Here is a 20,798-nt window from a genome sequence, read left to right on the forward strand (position 1 = left end):
ATGCACTTGCTTGCCTGAGTGGAAGCCAGTGGTTCAGCGTGCTTGATCTGAGGAGTGGATACTATCAGATACCCCTAGGTGAAGCTGACAAAGAGAAGACCGCTTTCATCTGTCCCGCTGGATTTTACCAGTTTGAGCGGATGCCGCAGGGAATCTCGGGTGCTCCGGCTACATTTCAGCGTGCAATGGAAAGAACGGTGGGAGATATGAACCTGTTGGAGGTGCTTGTGTACCTTGATGATCTCATTGTGTTTGGGAAGACGCTAGAAGAACATGAGCAACGGCTGTTGAAAGTTTTAGATAGGTTAAAAGAGGAGGGCCTCAAGTTGTCATTGGATAAATGCCAGTTTTGCTGCACGTCTGTGAACTACCTAGGGCACATTGTGTCGAGGGAGGGTGTCTCCACAGATCCTGCTAAAGTGGAGGCTGTGAAGTCTTGGCCGCGTCCGAATAATATATCTGCCCTCCGCTCTTTCCTGGGTTTTAGTGGGTATTACAGGCATTTTGTGAAAGACTACTCACGAATCTGCTACCCACTTAACCAGCTGCTGAAGGGCTGCATGCCCACTAGTTCACACAGATCAAAGATCCAAGAAGACAAAAGTGCACCACTGGCCAAGATCCACCAAGAGCCAAAGCAATTGTTTTCTGCGTCAGAGCCGTTTGGATCCAGATGGACCCCAGAATGTGACACAGCCTTCGAGATGTTGAAGCAGAGCCTGTCCAAAGCACCTGTCCTAGCCTTTGCTGACCCACAGTATCCTTACACCTTGCATGTGGATGCCAGTAGAGAAGACTTGGGAGGTGTGCTGTATCAGGATCAAGGAGGTGGACTACGTCCAGTTGCCTTTGTGAGCAGGAGTCTGTCTGCATCTGAAAAGAACTACCCCACACACAAACTGGAGTTTTTGGCCCTCAAATGGGCTGTTACAGAGAAGCTGCATGACTATCTGTATGGAGTGAAGTTTGAGGTCCATACAGACAACAACCCACTCACATATGTCCTTACAACAGCCAAGTTAGATGCCGCTGGACACCGCTGGCTAGCAGCACTGGCAACCTATGACTTCAGCTTGAAGTACCGACCTGGAAAGCAGAACATGGATGCAGATGCTTTGTCACGCCGTCCCCACTCAGCTCCTCTTGGTGTCTTTGGCCCGTTTGATGATGGGTGGGAGCAGATTCCACCAGCTGGTGTCAAAGCCATGTGCCAAGTGTCCCAGGTCTGCTGTTCGAAACATTTCCAGCCTCATAGAACCATTGACTTGCTCGGAGCTTCCAAACAAGCTGTACCTCGAGCCTTTTGCAATGTCTCAGCTGTGACCATGCACTATCTCCCCCGGTTGAGCTTAGTCGAGATTGCACAGTCCCAGCTTGCAGACCCATGCATTGGTGAAGTGCTGAAAGCTGTTTCCCAAAAAGATTGCCGCTGTGCTGACAGAACAAGGCATCCAGACATCTCGCTGTTGCTGAAAGAGTGGGATAAGTTACAGTTAAAGAACTCTGTCCTCTACCGAGTGTCAAAGCCACCTAATACACCACTTCGCCAGCAGTTATTACTCCCAGAAGAGTTTAGAGAGACCGTGTTACAGTCTCTTCACAATCATTCTGGTCACTTGGGATTTGAAAAGACTTACGGGCTTGTGCGAGAGAGATTCTACTGGCCCCGGATGAAAGCAGAGATTGATAAGTACTGTAAGAACTGTGCTAGATGCATTCAACGGAAGACCTTGCCTACCAGAGCTGCTGAACTTTACCATCTCAGTAGTAATGGACCGATGGATCTTATCTGCATTGACTTCCTGTCCCTTGAGCCAGACTCCAAGAACATTTGTAATGTGCTGGTTGTCACCGATCACTACACCCGGTATGCACAAGCTTTTCCCACAAAAGATCAGAAGTCATCTACGGTTGCTAAAGTGTTGTGGGAGAAGTACTTCGTTCATTATGGCCTACCAAACAGAGTGCATTCAGATCAAGGTAGAGACTTTGAGAGTCGTCTCATCCATGAACTACTGGGCATGCTGGGAGTAAGGAAGTCAAGAACAACCCCATACCACCCACAGGGAGATCCACAGCCTGAACGTTTTAATAGAACACTGCTTAATATGCTTGGCACACTGTCACCTGAGGAAAAGGGAAAATGGAGCCAGCACATCAGTTATCTTATCCATGCCTACAATTGCACAAAGAATGACAGCACTGGTTATAGTCCCTACTTTTTGATGTTTGGACGTGAAGCTCGGCTGCCAGTTGATGTGTGCTTTGGCGTGTCCAGTGACAGTTCATCTGAAAAGTCGTATGCAAGATATGTTGCAAACATGAGACGAGATCTTCAAGTTGCTTATCAGGCTGCTGAAAGCATGTGTGGGAAGAGGAATGAGGGGAATAAGCACAGATATGACCAGAGGGTCCGATACTGCCCACTTGCTCCGGGTGACAGAGTATTACTTAAAAACATTGGTTTACAGGGGAAACACAAGATAGCAGACCGGTGGTGTGCAGATCCCTTCATTGTGCATAGTCAACTGCCTGGCTTACCTGTGTACAAGCTAAGACCAGAGAATGGAGAAGGTCCTGACAAGGTTCTACATTGTAACCTGTTGTTACCCCTAGGAGAAGATGTACAACTAGGGCCACAAGACATTTCAGAGAGGAAAGAGCACAAGAGAAGGTCAAGCCGACGGATTAGAAGGAAACAAGCCCCAGTGCCTGAGGAAGCGAAGAGCATCTGTGGCAGTGGAACATCTACCTCTGAGTCAGAAGGAGAGGAGCTGGGTGTATATGCCCCCCACTATCCATCGATGGTCCAGCAGATGGATGTAGATGATCCGGATGTGCCTCTTGGGTTGGTCTTTGAAAGGGATTGGCCTGTTGTACCCAATGGCTCTGACTCTCTGCTAAGGCAGTCCGGTTCACATTCTTCTGTCTTGACCCATGGGGCTGCCTCCCCAGATCTTCTTAGTTTAGAAATACACAAGCATTCTCCTGATCAGTCACCTGGTCATTCTTGTACAAATATGTCTCTGCCATACCCTGACAATCCACCCAGTCTTTCTTGTCTCAGCCCACTTCCTGTTGAGGACAGGTCCACCGCTGACTCAAGTGAATCCTTACCTCTATCTGGTGTTGAAGATGATCAGAGACAGCATGAAATGTCCTCCTGTGACTTAAGGACGGAGAGCCATCCTGCACCTGAAGCCCCAAGACCCCAGAGGGTGAGAAGGGCACCGGCAAGATTGACATATGACTCCCTAGGGCAGCCCACCTTAGTAACCACACTATCCCTCTCTCCAATAGCTAATAGGTCAGACACCACCCCAAACATGGGTCCTTGATATGTTAGTAACCTGTTTACATGGATAGGTCCTAGCCTCAGGCACGAGAAAAGTTAAAATAGTACATATGACGAACTTTGGTGTGTGTGTGTGTGTGTGTGTGTGTGTGTGTGATATGGTAGTCGCATCTTCATTTTCCTTTGTCATGAGGACATGACCCTGTTTTAGTAGGGGGAGAGTGTAACACATCTGAAAATTAGGTTAAGCCTAATTTATGTTAATGTATTGTATATTGTGTACTAGTATGTGTTAACAGGAGAGTTCAATATGTAATGTAATCTTTCAATGTACTGTATATTGGGGTGTAAAAAAAATATGCATTCCTAATACGAGATTTTAATATCTAATATTGTTTAAATATATATTGTTTATAATGGTTGTTCAGGTCCAATCCTACTGTAGTATGTGCTTTGTATTTTGTTTGTCGGACTGTAGGCCGATAAACTACACGAGTGTAACACACGTTACTTCTTATGCAGCCTGTGTTCTAGAGGGTGTGTGGGTTGCTAAGGTAACGGGGTTATGTGAATATCCTCTTGTCCGCGGTTCCACGGACATTAGTGATTTTGATTAATAGTAACACTACGTGAAAGTTACGGACTTTGAGACCAGTGATCCACGGTTGTATTTTTTGTTTCCACTTGAGTCGGTTCAGCGGGACGGGGTGGAGTCACAGCTGTTTTCAATTACTGCTGTTGCTATGAGCTGTTGAGTCTCGGCTAGCAGGGTTTTTTTTTTTATTGGGGATTAAACACGTAAAAGAGGACTACTTCGAGGTGCCCGAGGAGGTTCGTGGTACAGAGTCTTTTCAGCTGCTGTGGATGGTAGTGGGGTCGTATGGACGACGGTCAATGTTGGTATTTGGAGTCAACGTCCTAGAGTGGCTACAGTTAGCTTGGGGAAACTAACTCACAGCTGTTTGTGAGTAAACAGTGATTCTTTTCCCTCGGATGTTTAGAGCTCCAACGCGTGCCAACTTGGGTACCCATACGTTACTGTTTTAACTCCGGCCGGGTATTTTCTTTCTTTTCCCCTTTCTATTTTGAATGTGTGGTTTGTTCAGTGTTGTTGTTATTTAATATTATTAACGACTTTTGAAGAAGGTTAAGCACAGTAATGGGTTCATAATAAATGTTTATTACTTGTCTTCTGATATAATCTGCTGTATGCCTGATCTTACTTTCCTATGTCGTGGTAATTAATGGTCTCCAATAGGTATAGTGTAAATATGTTAAATTGTCATTCTCTGAGGGTAATCAGAGTGGGGGCTCAGAGTATAGCTGTATAGAAGCACAGCAGTCAACTGTAAACATTTCCATAGTTTACCCCAGGCCTCTGTATAAGTGAGCATCATCCCTAGAGTGTAAAGAACTTGTAGTGTAATCTATTGCTGATGAGCAGGGTGTATTACATTTTAAACCCTCTTCTTGGAGATATAGTAACAAAAGTAAATTATTCCATCTTACCTATGTCCTTTATGTCTACATCCTGGATCATCACTACAATTATATGGTTTTATTTGTGTTCTTGATAGAAATTATATCCATCCATCCATCCACTTTCACTCTGAACCCCTCCCAAATGTCTGAGCTCCCCACCCTTTCTCTCAGGGTCAGTCCAGACAGCTTTCGGAGAAATCTCATTTCTTGTATCTGCAACCTTTTGGCTTTCTTTGAGTCAATACCCAAAGCTCGTGGCCATAGGTGAGGGCAAGCACAATAGATTGACCTTCAAATCAAGAGATTCACCTTTTGGCTCAGCTTCACTATCACAGATTGGTACAGCATTTACATCACTGCAGAAGTTGCACTCATCTGCCTGTTGACCTGCCGCTCCATTCTTCCCCCACTCAGGAACAAGAGTGCAAGATACTTGAGCTTCTCTACATGATGCAATGGCTCATCTCCATCCCAGAAAAAGCAATCCACCCTTTTCCAGCTAAGAATCATGGCCTCAGACTTGGAGGTTCTTGGACGTGCTCTGGCAGCATCCAGCACCCACTGAGAACTAGTATGATTTATTGCTGGCAAAGCAAACCAGGCTCTTATTCTGGATATAGAGGGACTGACTAGCCTGCAGCAACAGGCCCAGTACACCATACTCCCAAAGCACTCCTGACAGGACACAATGAGAGACATGGTTGTATGCAATGTTGTACTTTTCCAAGTCCATAAAACACATGTAGACTGGTTAGACAAACTCCCATGCACCCTCCAGTACCCTTGTGAGGGTAAAATGCTGGTCCAATGTTCCACAACCAGGACAAAAAACACATTGCTCCTGAATCTGAGGTTTAATTAATGGATGGACTATTTTATCCAGCACCCTGGCATCAACCTTCCCAGGTAGGCTGAGGAGTGTGATCCCTCTAAAGTTGGACACACCTGACCTCCACACAATGTTGAAGAGGCATGTCAACCAAGCTAGCCCCAAAACATCCAGAGACTTAAAGAACTCAGGGCAAATCTGGTTCCAGGGTGGGGCCCCAGTATCCCTGTTGTGGGCAAGGTATCCTGCTTCCTGTGATCCAAGGAATCACACTTAGTCTGGCCCCTCACCTCGGACCAATTTGCCTTGGGCAAGTTGCCACTGAAAACATAGCTTTTAGGATCACTTGAGCACTCAAACCCCTCCAACTTGATGTGGAGGTGATTCATAGACGTGATAGAAGTGGATATAATTATAATACAAGATTACTGTAAGTCAAAAATTTCTAAGACAAATAAAAAAAATCTTTATTTATGAAAATAACAAATAACATAATAAATAACATATCCTCCATTTAAGTCTAAACACTTCTGCAAGTGATGTTTCCATCAGAGAATTCCTTCTTTGTAGAATTCTGGAAGATGTCTTTCACACCTTTTGAAATTATAACATCTGCATTAGAACTTTTTGGCTTACCCTTGTATTTTGTAAATCTGTGAAAAGTTTGTGATTACTTTCTTTTTATTTTATTCAAATCGCTGATTTCCAATCAATTAAGTTAAACTATCATAATAAATAATACTACTAATAATTTCAATTTATATCGCACCTTTCTCAAAACCCAAGGTCGCTTTACAAGTATAGGGGCAAAAAAGTTCACCAAATAGAGGTCAGGATGTCATTCCAATGGTGCACCAGCCACAGTCCCACCAAAAGACGCATGAAAACAAGTCCCACACCGCCAGCACAGCCATTGTGATGCCGCCGGGCAACATCACTCGGAACACCACATCATGGATCCCCAAAGCGAGCACAGACACACCACCATGCAGAGCTCTGGTATGTCCCAAACAGCCTGCACAGCCGCCGCAATGCCACCAAGCAACATCGCTCGGAACATCACGCCAAGCACTAAAGCACCGCTGCACAGAGTGCTGGACAAACACAAGCAATGTTAAAATGAGCAACGAGCTCACTGCAGTCCATAGTGAGGAGCACAGGCATCACCCACAGTGAACCAAGGCCTGGAGGGAACCGACGCCCAAAACTGGGTCCGGAGCTACACCACAACTGGCAGACAAAAACAAACATCAAACTACACAAACACTCACACAAAAAAATTTCAAAATAAAAAATGAACAAAAAAAAGGCTAGAAAATAAAATAAAAATAACAAGAAGCGGCAGCCAGAGTGCGTATGACATACTTTCAACCGAAATGGAAACAGAAGCGGTTCCGTTTCTGGAACAATGAATCAGGTTATTCTTATTTACTTCTTTTACCTACTTTAATATTTTAAAAAAATTCTAAGAACATAATTTTCACCAATTCTAAGAAGTATTAAGAATTAATTTTTTGATGAAAATAATGAATTGTCTCCATGTATTTATTGTGTGTGATTGTTTACAGTGTTGATTATAAACCTCATGATGCTCATTATTCAAAGAAAACTGAAAATATTCTTATCCATGGTATGTGTGTTTGGCTATGAAGTGTTAAACGCTGCTCAGTTCTCTACCAATTATGATGAAAACCACAGCTGGGTTTCCTGTGGAAGAGGTGCTTTTTACCCTTCTGAGTCACATTTCATTGCCAACAAACTGACCACACACACACACACACACACACACACTGAAACCACATACTCCCACGCCTCTAATCAGCTAATAAAACCACTGCCGAGGTGATATTTGCATTCATACGATTCTGTTCACATCGTGATCATCATCCTTATCATCACCATCAGCAGTCATGATCTTCCCTTTTCTCCTGCTGGGTCTTGCCTGCCTTCAGTCATTCACAATGGCCCAGAGTAAGATAAAGTCCATCTTTTGAATTTCTTATCTATTTTCATTTCTATTATTGTCTGTATTTGCTGAATCCAACTTCAATTCATTCATAATTACTTTGCACTTAATTGGGATTGTTGTGAATTCTGATTTATAAAACTTCCAGTTTTGTTCTTTTGTGTCACAATATTAAGCACAGAATTATTTTTAAAAAATCACTAATCTTTCAGGCATGACTTTTTTTTTCTTGCTCATTCAGGTGTCTGTTGTTGAATTCTGTCAAAACATACCAGGTTGCTTAAAAGGCATAACGTTACCAATGAAAGTGTGTTTGTACATCTGTTCATTGAGTATTTCAGATCAAATCAAATGTTCCTGGTCTCACACACACACACACACACACACACACACACACACTAATCACAGAAATATAATACTACAATCATGTAAGTGTAAAAGATGTAAAAGTTAGAAGGGTATAATTGTATTGATCAATTTCTCCATAGTTCAGCAAACGATGCACATTTTTTCACACATGACTTTTTTAAAAATGGCATACATCCAAATATCTCCTGCTGGTTTTAATATCTCATCTCATTATCTCTAGCCGCTTTATCCTTCTACAGGGTCGCAGGCAAGCTGGAGCCTATCCCAGCTGACTACGGGCGAAAGGCGGGGTACACCCTGGACAAGTCGCCAGGTCATCACAGGGCTGACACATAGACACAGACAACCATTCACACTCACATTCACACCTACGGTCAATTTAGAGTCACCAGTTAACCTAACCTGCATGTCTTTGGACTGTGGGGGAAACCGGAGCACCCGGAGGAAACCCACGCGGACACGGGGAGAACATGCAAACTCCGCACAGAAAGGCCCTCGCCGGCCCCAGGGCTCGAACCCAGGACCTTCTTGCTGTGAGGCAACAGCGCTAACCACTACACCACTGTGCCGCCTCCTTTTTTAACTTTTTTCTACAAATAAATTTCCAGTATCCGCTTCATTTTTATTGTACTGTCGCTTTCCTTTTTGTACTTTTCACTTTCGCTTTCTTTTTTCCGTTTTTTTCTTTCTTTTTTCGGAAGAACGCTGAGACCGGAAGCTTTCTTTTTTTCTCCTCCTAAAGACCACAAGTGGAGGCCAGCCACATCGGATCTGCTTTAATATCAACAGATCTTCGTTTAAGGTACGTGAATCTTTTCATCATGGCACACCTTCAGCCTGTTCAGTGTGCTGAGTGCACACAGGTGCAGATAGAGGGGGGGGGACGGGGGGGATTCGTCCCACCCAGATTTAAATTCACCTCATTCGGTCCCCCCCACTTATAGGGAGGAAAAAACGTCTATGCTGTCTTTCTTTGCATAAGGCAAACCTCACGGAAAAATCAAAAGACTAATTACCATTCAGTTTATTGAGGTGCACAGCAGTGTATACATAATTGCAACTGCGCAGACTGCACAGGTTGCGAGTTCGAGCTTGGTTGCTATGGTTACCCACAACAAGTTTGACAGGCATATCGGGGACAGCTCCTCCTAGTTCAGGACCCCAACACGGCATGATGAAGGGTGCCAAAAGGCAGAAAACGATTGCATCGTTTTTTCAAAAAAAAAAAGACTGTAAGTAAACTGTGCCTTACTTTATCATATCACCTTGCAGTTTTTTGATAGTCTGTTCAAAGTAATGTCATAGTGAAAGTAAAATCGTACGGAGTAGAGATGCCTTTCTGGTAGCCTCCTTCTTTCGGTGGCAGCCTGTAGATACAGTGCTCAGAAGGCAGTTTTAATGTTTAATCTGGCGTTCCCTCCCATAATTTCAGCGAGCATATTGTTTCATAAGGAAACTTTGCGAAGAGTTGTTGACTGACTGCCGCTCACGCAACACACAGGCATAGTTAGAAAGTCAGGATGCACTGGTTTACACTTTACACACACACACACACACACACACACACACACACACACACACACACACACACACACACGTAGCCCAGCCTCTCGCTATGTTTAACAGTTGGAACTTAACAGTTTTAAAACTAGTTTTGCAGTTTCTGTGCGTGATGATAATGTGTAAACTTTGGATTTCCATAGGCTATGTTAAAATGTTATCATTGTCCTGGCCTGCAGGTAGTTCCTGGTGATGGCAGTGAGGGAGGCGAAATAACATGTATACACACTACCGTTCAAAAGTTTGGGGTCACCCAGACAATTTTGTGTTTTCCATGAAAAGTCACACTTTTATTTACCACCATAAGTTGTAAAATGAATAGAAAATATAGTCAAGACATTTTTCTGGCCATTTTGAGCATTTAATCGACCCCACAAATGTGATGCTCCAGAAACTCAATCTGCTCAAAGGAAGGTCAGTTTTATAGCTTCTCTAAAGAGCTAAACTGTTTTCAGCTGTGCTAACATGATTGTACAAGGGTTTTCTAATCATCCATTAGCCTTCTGAGGCAATGAGCAAACACACTGTACCATTAGAACACTGGAGTGATAGTTGCTGGAAATGGGCCTCTATACACCTATGGAGATATTGCACCAAAAACCAGACATTTGCAGCTAGAATAGTCATTTACCACATTAGCAATGTATAGAGTGTATTTCTGATTAGTTTAAAGTGATCTTCATTGAAAAGAACAGTGCTTTTCATTAAAAAATTAGGACATTTCAAAGTGACCCCAAACTTTTGAACGGTAGTGTGTGTATATATATATATATATATATATATATATATATATATATATATATATATATATATATATTATATATACACACACACACACACACACACACACACACATATATATATATATATATATATATATATATATATATACACACACACACACAAAATGGAATCATTTGCTGACAGCTCAGTCCCCCCCCAGTTCAAAAATCCTATCTGCGCCCCTGTGAGTGCAGAATGTTTAGTCATTCTTACTCCGTCACTAGCAATAGCTTTATTAGCTTTATTTGTGATAAGTGCAGATTAGTTAGCTCTCTGACGGAGAAGATTACAGTGCTAGAAGCACGTGTCCAGGCTTTAGAGCAGGTTAGTGAGTGTGAGAACAGTGTAGTTTCTGTAGGGGAAAGTCTAGATGCCCTAGGTGGAGTTAGTAATCCCCCAACTCCGGCATTAGAGCCCTTACAGCGGGGCGAATGGGTGACGGCTCGGCGGCATAAGCGTAGAGCCAAAGCTACCGCTGAGCCTCGCCCACGGGAGCACCACTTCTCTCCGCGTCACGTGTCAAACAGGTTTGCTTTCCTTAATGATGCACCCGCTGAGAAACCTGAAAGAGCTCTGGTTATAGGGGACTCTATCATACGGCATGTGAAATTAGCTCAGCCTTTAGGGGCACCAGCAGCTTTAGTCATGTGTATACCGGGAGCCAGGGTGCTGGACATAGCAGGTAATCTTCGGGTCCTAGGCAAGCACAGGTTCTCAAAGATAGTTATCCATGCAGGAGCTAATGATATATGCCTTCGTCAGTCTGAGGTTACTAAGAGTAACTTTGTAGAGGTGTTTAAATTAGCAAAGGCGATGTCCGATGCTGTAGTCAGCTCTGGCCCCATCCCAATGCGGCGTGGCGATGTAGCTTACAGCAGGTTATGGTCGCTGAACTGCTGGCTGTCCAGGTGGTGCTCTGAAAACAGTGTGGGCTTTATAGACAGTTGGGCTAATTTTGAGGGCACTGCTGGCCTGTTAGGGCGGGACGGTATCCATCCCACTCGGGAAGATGCTGCTCTCATTTCCTGCAGCATAGGTCATAGTCTCAGAACAGGCCTAGTTAATTTCTGACAATCCAGAGCCAAGGCCAGGGAGCAGACGAACAGGCTAAACCGACTGTCTGCTAGCTGCACCGAGTCGTCACTCAGGGTCCACTACATCGAGACTGTGTCTGTTCCCCGAGCTCAAAAAGGTAGAAATTTTCAGAGAGTTTGTTCCAGTAACCTAATCAATATAAAATTAGATCATATTGACTGTACAGCCGCTGCCAGCACCTTTGATCTAAAGGTGGGGCTATTAAATATTAGATCTCTTGCATCTAAAGCGCTAATGGTTAATGAACTCATTACTGATCAGGAGTTTAATGTACTGCGTTTAACAGAAACATGGATTAAGCCAAATGAATATATAGCATTAAATGAAGCGAGTCCTCCTGGATACAGTTATATTCACCAGCCTCGTCTGACTGGCAGAGGAGGAAGCGTTGCGGTTAATAACGATTATCTAGGTGTAACACAAAAACCTGGTTATAAATTTAATACATTTGAAGTTCTTCATACTCATATAATGTATGTAGCCTCGAAAAATAAGTCTACCCAGTTAATTTAATTGCTTATTATTTACAGGCCCCCGGGGCCATATTCTGAGTTTCTTTCTGAATTTGCAGATTTTATCTCAGATCTGGTTATTTCCTTAGACAAAGCTTTAGTTGTTGGAGATTTTAATATTCACTTCGATAACCCAGAAGACCCTTTAAAAACAGCGTTTGTGTCCATCTTAGATTCAGTCGGGATTAAGCAGAATGTCATAGGACTGACCCATAATGGTGGTCACACCCTTGATCTAATACTAACATTCAGATTAAATGTAGACAATATAGTCATACTTCCACAGTCTGAAGTTATCTCAGATCATTATCTCATCTCATTCAAACTATGACTGAGTAATAATGTATGCACCTCACCACGCTACTGTATTAAACGTACATTCACGTCAACTACTGCACAGAGCTTTATAAATGATCTCCCAGAGTTATCAACTTTGACTGGGTCAATGTCAGCCCCTGCAGAACTTGATCAGGCAACTGAATGCTTAGAGTCAACATTCCGCCATACTTTAGATAATGTAGCTCCTCTAAAAAGGAAAATGGTCAGAGACAAAAAATTAGCACCCTGGTATAATGATGACACTCGCACATTAAAACAGACCACTCGAAAATTGGAACGTAAATGGCGTCAAACAAAATTGGTAGTGTTCAAATTAGCTTGGAAGGAGAGCTTCCTGAAGTATAGAAAAGCTCTTAGTGCTGCGAGATCAACATATTTCTCCTCCCTAATAGAAGATAACAAAAATAATCCTAGATTCCTATTTAATACTGTAGAAAAATTAACCAGGAATACAGTGGTGCTTGAAAGTTTGTGAACCCTTTAGAATTTTCTAAATTTCTGCATAAATATGACCTAAAACATCATCAGATTTTCACAGAAGTCCTACAAGTACGTAGATAAAGAAAACCAAGCTAAACAAATGAGACAAAAATATTATACCTGGTCATTTATTGAGGAAAATTATCCAATATTACATATCTTTGAGTGGCAAAAGTATGTGAACCTTTGCTTTCAGTATCTGGTGTGACCCCCTTGTGCAGCAATAACTGCAACTAAACGTTTCCGGTAACTGTTGATCAGTCCTGCACACCGGCTTGGAGGAATTTTAGCCCATTCCTCTGTACAGAACAGCTTCAAATCTGGGAAGTTGGTGGGTTTCCTCACATAAACTGCTTGCTTCAGGTCCTTCCACAACATTTCGATTGGATTAAGGTCAGGACTTTGACTTGGCCATTCCAAAACATTAACTTTATTCTTCTTTAACCATTCTTTGGTAGAACGACTTGTGTGCTTAGGGTCGTTGTCTTGCTGCATGACCCACCTTCTCTTGAGATTCAGTTCATGGACAGATGTCCTGACATTTTCCTGTTGAATTCGCTGGTATATCTCAGAATTCATTGTTCCATCAATGATGGCAAGCCGTCCTGGCCCAGATGCAACAAAACAGGCTCAAACCATGATACTACCACCACCATGTTTCACAGATGGGGTAAGGTTCTTATGCTGGAATGCAGTGTTTTCCCTTCTGCAAACATAACGCTTCTCATTTAAACCAAAAAGTTCTATTTTGGTCTCATCCGTCCACAAAACATTTTTCCAATAGCCTTCTGGTTTGTCCACGTGATCTTTAGCAAACTGCAGACAAGCAGCAATGTTCTTTTTGGAGAGCAGTGGCTTTCTCCTTGCAACCCTGCCATGCACACCATTGTTGTTCAGTGTTCTCCTGATGGTGGACTCATGAACATTAACATTAGCCAATGTGAGAGAGGCCTTCAGTTGCTTGGAAGTTGCCCTGGGGTCCTTTATGACCTCGCCGACTATTACACGCCTTGCTCTTGGAGTGATCTTTGTTCGTCGACCAATCCTGGGGAGGGTAACAATGGTCTTGAATTTCCTCCATTTGTACACAATCTGTCTGACTGTGGATTGGTGGAGTCCAAACTCTTTAGAGAGGGTTTGGTCATCTTTTCCAGCCTGATGAGCATCAACAACACTTTTTCTGAGGTCCTCAGAAATCTCCTTTGTTCGTCCCATGATAAACTTCCACAAACATGTGTTGTTAAGATCAGACTTTGATAGATCCCTGTTCTTTAAATAAAACAGGGTGCCCACTCACACCTGATTGTCATCCCATTGACTGAAAACACCTGACTCTATTTTCACCTTGAAATCACTGGTTCATCCTAGAGGTTCACATACTTTTGCCACTCACAGATATGTAATATTGGATCATTTTCCTCAATGAATAAATGACCAAGCAGAATATTTTTGTCTCATTTGTTTAACTGGGTTCTCTTTATCTACTTTTAGGATTTGTGTGAAAATCTGATGATGTTTTAGGTCATATTTATGCAGAAATATAGAAAATTATAAAGGGTTCACAAACTTTCAAGCACCACTGTAAGTCCACTATCGACACATGCACACCTGCAGTATGTAGTAGCAACGACTTCATGAATTTTTTTTTTATGACAAAATTGAGAATATCTGACAAAAAATTCAAACTACTAATTTAAGGTCAGACAATGAAAGTGACCTTGTAGTTAACTATATAACTGTATCAGATCATCAGTTAGAATGTTTTACTCCCCTTAAAGAAACTGAATTACTTTCATTAATCTCTACATCAAAAGCCTCAACTTGCGTACTAGATCCCTTGCCTACATGTCTATTCAAACAGATAATGCCTGGAGTAATTGAACCGCTACTAAAAATATTAAATTCTTCTCTTAGGATTGGCTATGTACCCAAATCCTTTAAACTAGCAGTTATCAAACCCCTGATTAAAAAACCTGACCTTGATCCCTGTCAGCTGTCCAATTATCGGCCAATATCAAACCTCCCCTTTATCTCCAAGATCCTTGAAAAAGCTGTGGCACAGCAGTTATGCTCATATTTACATAGGAATAACATCCATGAAATGTATCAGTCAGGATTTAGATCTCATCATAGCACAGAGACAGCACTGGTTAAAGTAGTAAATGACCTACTGTTGGCGTCTGATCAGGGCTGTGTCTCACTGCTTGTGTTGCTTGACCTTAGTGCAGCATTTGATACCATTGATCATTCCATTCTTCTGGATAGACTAGAAAATGTTGTGGGAGTTAAGGGAATGGCCCTCTCCTGGCTCAGGTCTTATCTAACTGATCGTTATCAGTATGTTGATGTAAATGGTGATATTTCTAGACATACCGAGGTAAAGTTTGGTGTTCCACAAAGTTCTGTCTTGGGTCCACTGCTTTTTTCTCTATATATGTTACCTCTGGGTGATATTATTCATAAACATTGTATTAGTTTCCACTGTTATGCTGATGACACACAGTTGTATGTCTCTGCAAAACCTGATGAGAGACACCAGCTTAATAGAATTGAGGAATGTGTTAAGGACATTAGACACTGGATGCTTATTAATTTCTTTCTGCTTAACTCTGACAAGACTGAAGTACTTGTGCTAGAACCACATACAGCTAGAAGTAAGTTTTCTGATTACACAGTAACTCTGGAAGGCCTTTCTGTTTCTTCACGTGCAGCAGTAAAAGACCTCGGAGTGATTATTGACCCCAGTCTTTCATTCGAAACTCACATTGATAACATCACCCGGATAGCTTTCTTTCATCTCAGAAATATTGCAAAGATAAGAAATTTAATGTCATTGCATGACGCAGAAAAACTAGTCCATGCTTTCGTTACCTCCAGGTTGGATTATTGTAATGCCTTACTGTCTGGATGTTCCAATAAGTGCATAAATAAGCTCCAGTTAGTTCAAAATGCAGCAGCAAGAGTCCTTACTAGAACTAGAAAATATGACCACATCACGCCTGTCTTATCCACACTGCATTGGCTCCCAATCAAATTTCGTATTGACTATAAAATACTACTATTGACCTTTAAAGCACTAAATGGTCTCGCACCACAGTACCTGAGTGAACTTCTGCTCCTCTATGACCCGCCACGCCTACTTAGATCAAAAGGTGCAGGCTATCTGCTGGTACCTCGTATAGTGAAGGCTACATCAGGGGGCAGAGCCTTTTCTTACAAAGCCCCACAGTTATGGAACAGCCTTCCAAGTAATGTTTGGGAATCAGACACAGTCTCAGCATTTAAGTCTAGGCTGAAAACATATCTGTTTAGTCAAGCCTTTTGTTAATGGTGTTTATGAGGTAAAGGTGTAGATCTAGAGGGTCCTCAGACATAGTGTTTTGGTAAACTGGGATGTATGGATGCTGTCAGTCCCCACTCGCTTGCTCACTCGAGTTTGTTGACGGTGTAGTGACTGTCTGCTTTATGTCCCAGGGCTCCCTCATGCCTGTGTTACCTTCTGGCTCTCTCCTTTTAGTTATGCTGTCATAGTTAGTTGCCGGAGTCCCTGCTTGTACTCGGTGCAATATGTATACTACTCCTACTTATTCAGGTGACATTGGGCATACCTAACAACCTGTGTTTTCTTTCCCTCCCCCCCCAAATCTGTCCCTCTGAGTTACATGGAGTCAACAGGAAATCTTTTGGTGGAGAGGGTGGAGACCTCGACTGGCTATCGTAGCCTGCAGGGAATCGGCTGTCAGACTTTCTGTCACATGTCCCAGACCCGGTGAAATGTAACTGAATTGTCTTGGCCAGCCCTAAGGGTCCCATCTGCATCTCATCATTGCTGAGGAGTGTGCTCCCATCACCCAATCAAGCATCCAGCCAGAGCAGGTCATGATATATTTTTTACCATATTAACATGCCATTGTTGTGTGTTATGCCTGATGTAAAGACTCTCATCTCTGTGAGCCTACCACTCAGATTTAATACTTGTCGTTTTTAGGGCATACCTACAGGGATGGGCATTTTCCGCGGATCCGCGGAATTCCGCGGATTTTATCAACCCAGGGGTCATTTTTGTGAATCGTCTAAATCCGAGGAGAAAATATTTAGGGGGGGTTAGGTATGTGTTGACCCGGTCAACCATCGGGAACAAGGCTCTGTTTACATCGGCAGTTCAGAACGTACACTGTATTTGATTGGCCGTTGAGAGAGAAATATCGCGATTTGACCAATGGTAAACGAGCATAGATAGGAAAGGCCAAAATGTCACATGTAAGTTTCGTTCTGATTGGTTCTTCGCATTTTGCTTTCTTACTCATTCAACATGGCGCTCCACGAGGCCGGAGATTGAGGATGTAACAGCGAATAAGAGCTTCAAAATGGTGAAAATTATCACAAAAGAAAATGAATCGCTTATTCAGATTAGCTGCTAAAAGGAAAAAAACATCTCTGCAATGAAGCATTCCTAGAAAAAGAACAAGTACTTTGTAAATATGTTGAAAACTTAGAGTAGTGTTGCTAGTTATATGTGATTGTGACTTTGGGAGCTGAGAGAACTGTTCAACAGGGAAATTGTGTTTCTGTTGAGACAAGTTCACTGCAAAAGAGGTAACTGCATTCTTTAATAAAGTAACTGAAACATTTACAGGATTATGTCAGATATTCTGTCTTTATGTGTTTAATTTATATTCATCATTCCTTTCATTCTAGCATGAAGTTAAAAATTATTTTTAGCTGAGCATTATTGAGACTATTTTTGTTTATTAGTGTCCAAAACTCAAGCTTCTTTGGACTGAAAATATTATTCAACTGAGCAATCTGAGACCATTTCTAGTGGTCTAAAATGTATAAAACTCATTATCTTCCGGGGGCCTTCGGCCCCCTGGACCCCCTGGACCCCTGGACCCCCGACCAGGCTCCGCCCTGGACCTGGCTGGGGGCCGATGACCCCCAGATCCCCGATTAAATTTTCAGCTGAAAATACAATTTCTCATTCTCATCCCTGTACCTAACAACATGTGTTTTCTTTCTCTCTTTCTTCCCCACCCCCCCCAATCTGAGTTACATGTTGGTCCTGGGATTGAGATGCTGGCCTCTTCTGCCCCTCGGACCTGCTTGGTCCATCCTGGTGCCCTGTGTCTGGTCGGAGTTTCATCGCACCACTCCTGTGAAGGACAGCCCCATGAGGACAGTTGAGGGTTATACCTGGAGGATGCTCTGGACTCTTACAGTAATGCTTTTATGGCTGAGGACTACAGTTGTCTTGCTAACTTTAGGACTGCAGTTATCATGAACAGTTTTGCACTCAAGTTTCCATCAATGAAGAGTTATAACATCAACAAAACTGTCCTCATGTTAAAACTGTTAATATTATAGTCAGGCTGTATAGTCTGTTGTTGCCCAAATGAGGATGGGTTCCCTTTTGAGTCTGGTTCCTCTCGAGGTTTCTACCTCATGTCGTCTGAGGGAGTTTTTCCTTGCCACCGTCGCCACAGGCTTGCTCATTGGGGAGAGATTAGGGATAAAATTAGCTCATGTTTTAAGTCGTTCAAATTCTGTAAAGCTGCTTTGCGACAATGTTTATTGTTAAAAGCACTATACAAATAAACTTGACTTGACTTAGTTCATATTATTATGCACAGATAGTAAAGCTTATCTAACTGACCACTATTTTTTGGGTGGGGGTGGGGGGATGGGGCATAAATGTACTCATTTGATTATTTTTTTGATTGATTATTTTTACAATCAGGTTGACCTTTTAGCATATGTTTCACCTGGAAATGTTAATACAGTGTACATAATCAGTCTTTCAGGATCACTGATAAAGTAAAGTTTTACTCTCAAAGGCGGATTAAAGGTTTATCACGTGCATCCTTTCCAGGAAAAATATACATAGTAAAGGTACAAAAATCAGGGCACAAACAAAGATAAGATCAGATAAGATAAGGTTAGTCCATACTGATAAATACATGAATCAATGTTTTCACACAGATGCGAAAGCAGCAGAGGAATGCTGTTATGGATTTCCCAAGGTTGCAATCTCTATGAGAATCATTAAAGGCTACAGGGAAACAAGGACTGACTGTACATATCGTGGAGTCATGTAAGCATTCACCACATAATCTTTATTTTTATTCATTTCAGAATAACATTTGTTTGAAATTGTAACTTAGTGTCCTGATCCTCAGAACTGCAGTTCTTCTGGATATTCTGAAAATCTACATTGTGTTGTTGCTAACCCAGATTTTCTCATCTCCTACAGTTTTTCCTTATTTAAAGGTCGCAGGGTGTGTGGCAACCCCAGTCACATGTGGGTGCAACAAGCAATGAAAAAAATCGACCAACGCCAGTTTAAAAAGTCAACTCTACTAGTGATTAAATCTTAATTATATTTTCTGCAATGCATCTTTCATCCACCTATAGTTTGTTGCTTTGCACAGAGGTATAAATATCATCTTTGAACATTACAGGATTTCACAGAGGAACGACAACACAAGAAAATTTCAGGTAACCCAATCGGCCTAATATTGGCCCCAGAGTGTGGGGTTTTATGTTTTGGTTCATGTTTCATGAAATAGAAATCCTTATCTAACTGACCACTATTTTTTTTTTTTGGGGGGGGGGCATATATATACTCATATATTGCCATTGATTATTTTTACAATCAGGTTGACCTTTAAGCGTATGTTTCACCTCATCTCATCTCATTATCTCTAGCCGCTTTATCCTTCTACAGGGTCGCAGGCAAGCTGGAGCCTATCCCAGCTGACTACGGGCGAAAGGCGGGGTACACCCTGGACAAGTCGCCAGGTCATCACAGGGCTGACACATAGACACAGACAACCATTCACACTCTCATTCACACCTACGGTCAATTTAGAGTCACCAGTTAACCTAACCTGCATGTCTTTGGACTGTGGGGGAAACCGGAGCACCCGGAGGAAACCCACGCGGACACGGGGAGAACATGCAAACTCCGCACAGAAAGGCCCCCGCCGGCCCCGGGGCTCGAACCCAGGACCTTCTTGCTGTGAGGCGACAGCGCTAACCACTACACCACCGTGCCGCCCTATGTTTCACCTGGAAATGTTAATACAGTGTACATAATCAGTCTTTCAGGATCACTGATAAAGTAAAGTTTTACTCTCAAAGGTGGATTAAAGGTTTATCACGTGCATCCTTTCCAGGAAAAATATACATAGTAAAGGTACAAAAATCAGGGTACAAACAAAGATAAGATCAGATAAGATAAGGTAAGTCCATACTGATAAATACATGAATCAATGTTTTCACACAGATGCGAAAGCAGCAAAGGAATGCTGTTATGGATTTCCCAAGGTTGCAATCCCTATGAGAATCATTAAAAGCTACAGGGAAACAAGGACTGACTGTACATATCGTGGAGTCATGTAAGCTTTCACCACATAATCTTTATTTTTATTAATTTCAGAATAACATTTGTTTGAAATTGTAACTTAGTGTCCTGATCCTCAGAACTGCAGTTCTTCTGGATATTCTGAAAATCTACATTGTGTTGTTGCTAACCCAGATTTTCTCATCTCCTACAGTTTTTCCTTATTTAAAGGTCGCAGGGCGTGTGCCAACCCCAGTCACATGTGGGTGCAACAAGCAATGAAAAAAATCGACCAACGCCAGTTTAAAAAGTCAACTCTACTAGTGATTAAATCTTAATTATATTTTCTGCAATGCATCTTTCATCCACCTATAGTTTGTTGCTTTGCATAGAGGTATAAATATCATCTTTGAACATTACAGGATTTCACAGAGGAACGACAACACAAGGAAATTTCAGGTAACCCAATTGGCCTAATATTGGCCACAGAGTGTGGTTTTTTTTGTTTGTTTGTTTTTTGTTTGTTTGTTTGTTTGTTTGTTTTGGTTCATGTGTAGTGAAATATAAATCCTATAAACAAAACCCTGATTGTGTGGTTCCCCAAAACAAAAAATCAAGAATGATTTAGCTCCACCCACTTATATTTTTAGCTAATTCACATAATATGCAGCTTCTCAGACTAACTCAAAGATGTTTTGCGTAGCTTCAGATCATATTGTTATCATCTTGTTATTTCATGATCCATG

General features: G+C 42.2%; 1 protein-coding gene across 3 annotated transcripts in view; it reads left to right on the forward strand.

Moving 5' to 3' along the window:
* The first annotated feature begins 7,554 nt into the window (after positions 1–7,554).
* Positions 7,555–20,798, forward strand: part of LOC132882762 (fractalkine-like) — a 37,077-nt gene continuing 23,833 nt past the window's right edge. For 2 of the 3 annotated variants that reach the window (XM_060915873.1, XM_060915882.1), the window contains exons 1-7: positions 7,555–7,577; positions 18,690–18,801; positions 18,961–19,069; positions 19,169–19,205; positions 19,996–20,107; positions 20,267–20,375; positions 20,475–20,511. In XM_060915873.1, the coding sequence (XP_060771856.1) occupies positions 7,568–7,577; positions 18,690–18,801; positions 18,961–19,069; positions 19,169–19,205; positions 19,996–20,107; positions 20,267–20,375; positions 20,475–20,511 (526 nt within the window). In that variant the 5' untranslated portion in view covers positions 7,555–7,567. Of the gene's footprint in view, positions 7,578–17,845; positions 17,929–18,689; positions 18,802–18,960; positions 19,070–19,168; positions 19,206–19,995; positions 20,108–20,266; positions 20,376–20,474; positions 20,512–20,798 lie in introns of those variants that run through there. The other variant, XM_060915876.1, reaches the window with a different exon arrangement.

Source organism: Neoarius graeffei, chromosome 1, assembly GCF_027579695.1.
Source record: "Neoarius graeffei isolate fNeoGra1 chromosome 1, fNeoGra1.pri, whole genome shotgun sequence".
NCBI lineage: Eukaryota > Metazoa > Chordata > Actinopteri > Siluriformes > Ariidae > Neoarius > Neoarius graeffei.